This window comes from Pangasianodon hypophthalmus, chromosome 29 (assembly GCF_027358585.1).
Source record: "Pangasianodon hypophthalmus isolate fPanHyp1 chromosome 29, fPanHyp1.pri, whole genome shotgun sequence".
Taxonomy (NCBI): domain Eukaryota; kingdom Metazoa; phylum Chordata; class Actinopteri; order Siluriformes; family Pangasiidae; genus Pangasianodon; species Pangasianodon hypophthalmus.
The window spans coordinates 5,845,748-5,854,455 of NC_069738.1; the positions used below are offsets into that span (position 1 = coordinate 5,845,748).

Here is an 8,708-nt window from a genome sequence, read left to right on the forward strand (position 1 = left end):
GAAGGAGAGAAAATAAACATCTTTTTTTATGATTTGCAATTTTTCCTTTATGTGATTCTTTTGGCTCACATTCTCTTAGGCCACGCCAGATTATTGTTCTCATACAGGTCTTCTTGTTTTTTATTCTCAATCTGTGTGTGTTGTGAGGTAAACCCAGTTTCCTACTCTCTTATGCAGCATTCATATCATGTGGGAGGAGTTGGGAGAATGTGAATGTAAACTTCCCATTATTCAGACTTAAAAGAGCTCACACATTGCCACTTTGTGGTGGTGGTGGTAGTTTTTATCTAACATTAGCCTGTTGTTGTGTTCTTGTTAAAAATTAGCAGGGTTCCTCCTTATAATTAACAGAGATTAATCAGTAATTCATTATAAGTTAAAACCTAAACCAAAATTCCTATTTTAAGACATTATGTCCTTAAATGTCAGCATAGTTAAGTAATTAATAAACAAATCTGGGCTGTCAAAAGGCTCCCAAAAATCAGACTTGGAATTCCTATTCAGAGGTCAATGTTAATGATTTTTTTCCCCAGTCAGAATGCAGGAATTAAGAGTTTTTTTTTACCATTTAATGTAAACTTAGCATTATGGTACATGGTGCTGCATGTTGCACTCTCCACTGGAAGAGTCTATTTCCAAAAATATCCTTTTGTTCCCTAAATCAGGGATTTCAAATGAAAATTTTATTTTAGGTATTTGATTATTTTAGCTAGGTAATAAGGCAAGTTAACAAACTGGTGTGCTTATATTTCATTATTTTATCCTTAAGTTTGTGCATTTTATGTAGGGAGAACTCAGATACTACAAAACTATTTTGTGTTTTTTTGAGTTTATGACACTACTGACTACTGGACCTCTGACTGTCCTCTGCTATGTCTCTTGAGTTTGAGAAATGAAGCCACACTCACGTCGTTTCTTCGAACACTTTGATCTTCTCGCAGCCTTCGGGAGGCTCTCGCTTGAACATGTAGCTGTTGTTGGGTTTGGGTGAAGAGGCAAACTTGGGGAGAGGAGAGCTGCTGCCACTGTCTGCGGACAGAGCGGTCACAGGACAGAAATTACACTTCTGCACAGAATCAAGATGATTCAGTGTAAGTATTAACAGATTATTTTGTGTGTATTTGTGACCCTGACCTTTGTCTCGGTCGTCGAGGAGCTCATCGGTGGAGTATGGGCTGCCGTCGTGTGATCCTGCCGGACACGGTGATGCGCTGGAGCAGCTGCTGGAGCGGCCGAGTACTGCCGGGGTCTGAGAGTCCAAACCACACGTACTGCTACTCCGCTGCTGAGGAGGAAATGGGGCACGGCGTCCATCAGGCACCTCCAATGCCTCCCAGAGACAGAGGGAGAGCGGAAGAAGAGAGAAGGAGAGAAATAGAAGGAAAGAAGGTAAGAATGGGTGAAAGAAAGTGGCGGCTCTGTGGCTGGCAGGATCAAAGAAGGAGGTGGCCTCTGCTCCAGTCAGTTCCTGTAAAGGAGGCATGGCCTCTGTGACGGTCAGTCCCAGTAAAGGAGGTGTGGCCTCTATACCAGTCAGTCCCAGTAAAGGAGGTGTGGCCTCTATACCAGTCAGTCCCAGTAAAGGAGGCTTGGCCTATGTAACAGTCAGTCCCTCTAAAGGAGGTGTGGCCTCTGTACCAGTAAGCCCCAGTAAAGGAGGCGTGGCCTCTGTACCTATCAGACCCAGTAAAGGAAGTGTGGTCATATAGTCCTCAACATTTGTACAATTAATACTGAACTGGAGTACTGGATAATACTCCATTATATTGTATCACATCATGTTGTGTTGAAATAGCTGTAAATCACATCAAACTGAATTATTGTCTGCTTTAAATCTTTGTATCTTTAATCCATCAGATTGTAGATCATGTATCATATCTACCTTCAGCTCTTCCTTCTCTCCGTTATCTTTAATAAAGACTTTCTCCAGCTCGTGGTTGATGCCTTCCATGCTGCTGGGCACTCGTGAGATGGACGGTTTCGGTACAGTGATGTTGGGCAGGGTCATCTGTGCCGGCTTCGACATGGGAGACTAGAGGGCACATAATACAACATAGTGCTATATCATGCAGCATAGACCCATAACAAAAACTGCACATGAGCTATATTTCTACTTGAGGAACTATTACAGCAGCAGGAGCCCCAGCAGTTAGTCATAATTCAAACTGTGTGAAAGTTTTACTTGCCACTGAGCAGATACAACTTTTACAAAAAGTATATAAGATTAATGTATATGCATGATTACACAAATCTGACAATACAGAAACATTTACTTCTCTATGGACTTGTATATTGGACTTGTGTGTGTGTGTGTGCTCACAGTGGTTTGGCAGGACAAGCTGCTGGTAATGTGTGTGTGCGTGTGTGTGTGTGTGTGTGCTCACAGTGGCTTGGTTGGACATGCTGCGGGTAATATGTGTGCGTGTGTGTGTTTGTGCTCACCGTGGCTTGGTTGGACATGCTGCGGGTTGTGTGTGTGTGTGTGAACTCACCATGGCTTGGCTGGACATGCTGCTGGTAATATGTGTGCGTGTGTGTGTGTTTGTGTGTTTGTGCTCACCGTGGCTTGGCTGGACATGCTGCTGGTAGTGTGTGTGGTGTTGAAGATGCAGCAGTGGAGGGGAGACAGAAGCTCCCTACCGTCCTTAATATGGCGACTTCCTCCCTGCTTAGTGCGCTGGAGCTGCAGGCGGAGCTTAGCGATCTGATGCACACAGACACACACACACACACAGACACACACAGACACACAAAGAAACAGAGAAAAAGACCCAGTAAGACTCAGACGAATCTAATACAATCCCATTTTACCTGCTGACTTTCAGAACTGCCCCTAGGGGTCACTACAGAGCATCGTGAAAAAGTGAACCCAGCCTCAGTGAGCACTATGACAAAGTAAACACAGGAGGAAGAGCTTTAACTAGCACCATAGTAGTAACACTTTATATCAAAGGCATATGTGAATTATATGAAGTTTCCTGTGCTATTTTTCTTTTGTTCAGATTGAGCTTTGGTGAGAATTCCTGAATAAGGCAGTTAGAACTTGGCACACACCAACCTGAAGCATTTATATCATAATCTGCAAGTCCGAAGTGTATAAAAGTATACAAAAATATGAAAGCAAATAAATAAATATATTTATTTATTGATGTGTTTGCAGGTTTTGCATTCATTAACTTTTTCATTATATCAGTGTATTGTATTAAAGGAAATGCCTAGCCTATTACATATTTATGTGAATGTGCTTGTTGTGCATCAGTGAATTGGTTTACTCCTTCTCATAGCCATGCATTATTTATGAAAACATGTGTAGGACATTGTTGTTTAGGGAAACTGCATGGTTCTAATACTGCTTCATTAAAAATATATTGTACAATTGTTACTTAGTAAATATTACAATACATTAAACATCAGTAGTATGATTTTGGACTTGGAGGGTGAGTGCACAGTTGCCTAAAGCAACATAAGTGCAATTTACTGTTAAGATTCCTCTTAAAGGTACTTAATGGTTTTTAAGCAATTACCGTAGCAAGGGAAGCAAGGGTGTAAGACGATTACATAACATGCCTTATTGGTCATTTCCCTTAGGATAAATTAAGGTGTGGAAAACAATTTCATGATACAGAAAATCCTCTAGACCATCTGAGTGATAAGAATGTGTTAACAGAGTGCAGATCTGAGCATCACTACACTGCATTTTATGCACTGAAAATATCTTAAATATGTATTTAATATTTCTTATTATGAGGATATTAACAATCAAGTGTAAGAATATTCAGCCTGTTTTTTATGCTTTTACTCATTTTAAGCTTTAACTTTTATTCTATTGGAAGACAATTTTGCTTCTTTCTAGAAATGAATGCTTCAGATGAGAAAGATTTTTCTGCCATTAGATTTAATAAACAATCATTTGGTAATTGGAATATAATCTCGATACACAGTTTGGCAGTTTCAGATGGTTACCATGGAATTATACTACAACACAATGTCAATGACTGTAAGAAATCCTTCAGTGTTTTTCCTTAGCTATGATGAATGTTCGTGAGATTTTATTTAATGCTCTTATGAAATTCCATTAGCTTTAAAAAAAAAAAAACAGGGAAAACTTGGGGAGGGAAACAGGGAAGATTTTGAAAATACTGGCTAGTTTTAAATGCCCATTGGTATGTTTTTTTTTTTGTTTTTTTGACAAATTATGTAACCTTGGAAAAAATGTTTCCTAGTATAATAGTCTCTTCTTGAATGTAACACAAGGTTAAATGACAACAGTAATGTAAAGTGGCCACTATAATGTTATTAAGGATGTTAAACATCATATATATATATATATATATATATATATATATATATATATATATATATATATATATATATATAAACATACATATGATTATGAGCACATTTTGAAAATAACTGTTTATTTATTCCTCCTAAACTGTAGACAAATTGCTGAACAATTTTTTTTAGATTTTTAGAGAAGCATCCCTGATACACACTCAATCTGTCACCCACATTACTACACAGTGACTGATTACATTCAGCTATCATCAACAGCCATCAGTAATGTGCATCACCTATGCTATTATTCTGGCACTGACATTAAACCGGACTCTGATCTGCTACATCTCCTAAAAGTTCTTATCATGTTATTATCTCCACTGACTTTCTGAAGTGGTTACATCTTTTAGATATATAGACCTTCAGCAGTTCTAGATCCGAGTGCCTTTTCTAGAAGTCGGAGCTATGGTTTTTGATCTAGATATGTATCTCAGTGCTTTTGCCACACTTCATCTCACATAATGTCTCTGATCTGTGACTTCCTGTTTAGCAGCAACACATATACAGTAGGAGATAGGACGTTTTTAAGATTTTTTTTTTAGTGATCAGCTGCTTTTTATCAACTGGATGAATTACATGAATAATGCTGATGGAAAAACTGAGAAATGACTATATAAGAGAAATGCAAAATGCATGAGAAACACTAAAGAAAATACTATAAGTACTATACCTACACACTCTTCAATTATAGAGCAGTATAGAGTCCAGTGTGTGACACAGTTTCTCTGTTGTATCGTGATGTAGACAAAGCAAGATAATAGAACAAGATAAAAGATACCACCTTATTTATAGGAAATATAGGCATTACAGCAGCATACAAATAATGCCTAAATACAGATAAACAGAACTGAGCAGATATACTTATGTACCTCTGGAACTATTAAGTATATTGTTTATTTTGTTTATTGGTTATATTGGACTTTATTTTTTATCATATGTATTTTATTGTTCTATTTTTTCTACTTTTCCTCTACTTTTTCTACTTTAATACACTCCTGGAAAAAAAAGGGGTGGGGGGAGCAAGCCCAAAATGGCAAAATATTAACCTTTCAATGGTCTTAACAAGTCATTGGTCAGGAAATTAGCAAGAATTAAACTAGTAGATAAAGAAACTTAGTATGAGATAGCTTTTCCCTTTAATTTCTTTAAATGTTTAAGCCTTTGGGCCTTGATGAGCTGCATCAGGTGTGGCAGAGAACCAAATAATGACTAATCTTTTTAAAAAAAAACATCCCAGAAGATATTGTTTGGAAAGTTTTGTACACCCAGACGTGTTAGTTTCAATTTTACATCAAACAGTTGAATCATTATCATGATTTTACCTTTGCATATAAGAAGACTGTATAAGTGAATTTCCCTGTTTCTAGCTTTTCTCCAAACAGTTCACTGTGGCAAAAGTAAACCAGTAAATGTTGGCACAGGAGCTCTCAGGAGTGCATTTGTTTAATTCTTGCTCATTTTTTGACCAATGATTTGTTGTTAAGACCATTAAAAGCTTAATATTTGCAATTTTGGGCTTGGCCCATTTTTTTTTTTTTTGCCCTGGAGTGCATATTTCTTTATTATATGTTGTACCCCATTGTGTGTTGCAGTCAGTGTAAGTATCAGAAGCACCTGTAAGGCAGAAACAAATTCCTTGTGTGTGCAAGCACGCTTGGCCAATAAAGCTGATTATATATCTGATGTATATGAATAGTGCTGGTCTGGTAAATATTAACATATTACTATAAACCCGTGATGTCCCTTGTAGCTGGAACTAAAATTAATCCACACCCTCTGACCAATCAGAATTGAGAATTCAACAGTTTCATATTGCAACTGCAGTATAATATATAGTATAATGCCATCTATTTCAAACCCCATTGGTGAAGTCTTGATGGTTAGCATTAAAGTTTTAGAACAAATTGTTTGCCCATTTGTTGGCTCATTTGAACTGAGATTCATTCAATCACAGAAAGGCAAAATGATTTGATATGTACTGCCATTCAAAAGTTTTTGAACCCCCTGTATTAACATTTTAACAAACTTAAAGATAAATAATCAAGACTTACTGAATGTACATCTATAAATAATCAAGCGAACTGAGAAATATTTGTGACTTTATTTTATTAAAAAAAAAATCTAGACTCTATATAACTGGAAAGGGCCAATCTGGATGACTGTAACTATGCTCTTGTAGCACACAACACATGTTTTGTGTTACAGTTGATCCTAACACTGTCTAATATTAACTGGATAACAAACCTCAACTTACACAGTAACTTACAGCCTTGTAGTAACTGCTTCAGCAAACAAGTGCACTTGCCTTTAATAAAGCACTCATTCAGAGTCTGAGAGTGGATAAAGAAGTTGTTAAATAAAAACATTCGGGATGTGGGTAAACTGTAAAAGTCCATGTTTAAAAACTTGGACTATAAAGTGTGCAAAAACCATTATTTCAATCTACAATGTAGTGCACTATATAGGAAGTATGGGAGCCACTTTGTCTTCTACAGTGTCTAAGGTCAATCTGGACACTTACAGGACTAGGGGGCGTGGTAACGTTGGTGTCTCGCCACCCCGACTGTCACCCCAACTCTAACCTCTCTGAGAGGTTTAATACTTCTATCCAGTTCATTCAGATTTAATAAAATTATGTCTAGCTCATTTTCATTTAAATCTTCACAGTAGTGTAGTAATTTTTTATACCAAATCTTGCTGTCCTATACATTATTAAATGGTGCCCGCTTAGTGTGTTCTCGCCCCCACTTTGCCACCCCATGTATAGAATCCTAAACTTCGATTCAGTGATTATATAAATACACCAGGACCAGTAATGGCAAACAAAAGATATACTGTGCAGACACACCAGGACAAGTCCGGACAGGTTCTCCCATTCTGTATCCTTATGCTAATAGTAGAAATGTGTTGGTCACTTCACTATAGTAACACAACAACATGCAGTGCTAACAGGATATCTTTTTTTTTTCAGAAGCAAACCCAAAGCAAAATCAACAATGGTACTGTGAGCACTGCAAATCATTTTTGCTTTTATGCAACAGTTTCCCACAGAAGGCTATGCATTCATGTCTGTTCTGGGCTGCTGAGGGCAAATCAGGACTTTTTTTATTGTTATGGGTTCCAGAGTCCCAGGGCTCTGAGATTAACCACACAGTAATTGAAAACACACAGCGTGGCCGTAGTTGTAGCAGAGAAATTCAGTGCACTCATATGAAATAAGCAGAAATACGGCAGTTCTGTGGGCGGACATGCCTTATTGATGAGCGAGGTCAGACTGAGAACGTCCAACTGGACAGGTGAAGACTGGAAAACGTCACCTAGTATTTTTCCAGTCTTTAACTATCCAAGTTCAAGTTTGTAGCCTATTTGCCTCAGGTTTCAACATGTTGTGCATTCTGAGATGCTTTTCTGCTCAGCACGGTTGTACAGAGTGGTTATCTGAGTCACTGTAGCCTTCCTGTCAGCTCGAACCAGTCTCTGAACTGTTTTCCTCTGACCTCCAAGGTGTTTCCACCTGCACAACTCTCCTGATGCTCACTGGATGATTTTTGTTGTTGTTGTTGTTGTTGTTGTTGTTGTTGTTGGTGGTGGTGGTGTTGTTTTGTGCACCACTCTTTGTAAACTCAAATGTCTCCAGCTTGTTTTTTATTACATAAAGCTGCTTTGTGACAATGTTAAATACAAATACATTTGAATTAACTGAGCAATGCTTTTTTAACTGAACTGAAAAAGTTTTTGCTTTTTGATGTATTTGCCTAGCTAGCCAGCAGTGTTGTTACGGATATGATGTGCAAGTAGCATGAACTGCTTCATGACCACATCAGCACAAAATGCAGCACTTTTTCAGCACTTTTTCAATACAAAAAAAAGCCTAGCGTGCAGACTGCCTTAGAAGTGTGGGTCTTAGCGACTTATCATACGAAAACTAGTTGCTATGGTAAGTGGTATTTTTTTTAGGGACAAAAAAACGAGTTGTGTACTTGCTAGCGGTTATGCTAATCTTACTGATTATCCACGCCTTATACAGTGGAAGAGCTCACAGAAATGGAGATCATATTGAAGTAAAAACAGAACAATGTGGTGATGAGTGTGCATGAGAAGCTCTTTTACTTGGGTGAAAATTTTGCTGCTGCATTTGCAGGTCAACCACAGGCCATTGTGAAATTTTGCATGTGTGGCATTTCAAAAGCATGTAGGACGTATCACATTTAGCACCTTTACATTACATTAAGCAACTCTACTATTTGCTAAATGATACCAATTATCAGCACATACCTAAAACTGAAAAAAAATCTCACAACTTAGCTCAAGCCACTTCAAAAGGCTCGAGATGACTTATTACAAGGTGAGTAACTCAATGAGACACAAAA

General features: G+C 37.9%; 1 protein-coding gene across 1 annotated transcript in view; it reads right to left on the minus strand.

Moving 5' to 3' along the window:
* glcci1a (glucocorticoid induced 1a) overlaps nt 1-8,708 on the minus strand; it is a 38,025-nt gene that overhangs the window by 4,116 nt on the left and 25,201 nt on the right. Inside the window, exons 5-8 of the mRNA XM_026942348.3 lie at nt 2,561-2,704; nt 1,883-2,032; nt 1,135-1,330; nt 909-1,029 (exon numbers count right to left, since the gene is read on the minus strand). Of these exons, the coding sequence (XP_026798149.3) occupies nt 909-1,029; nt 1,135-1,330; nt 1,883-2,032; nt 2,561-2,704 (611 nt within the window). The remainder of the gene's footprint in view (nt 1-908; nt 1,030-1,134; nt 1,331-1,882; nt 2,033-2,560; nt 2,705-8,708) is intronic.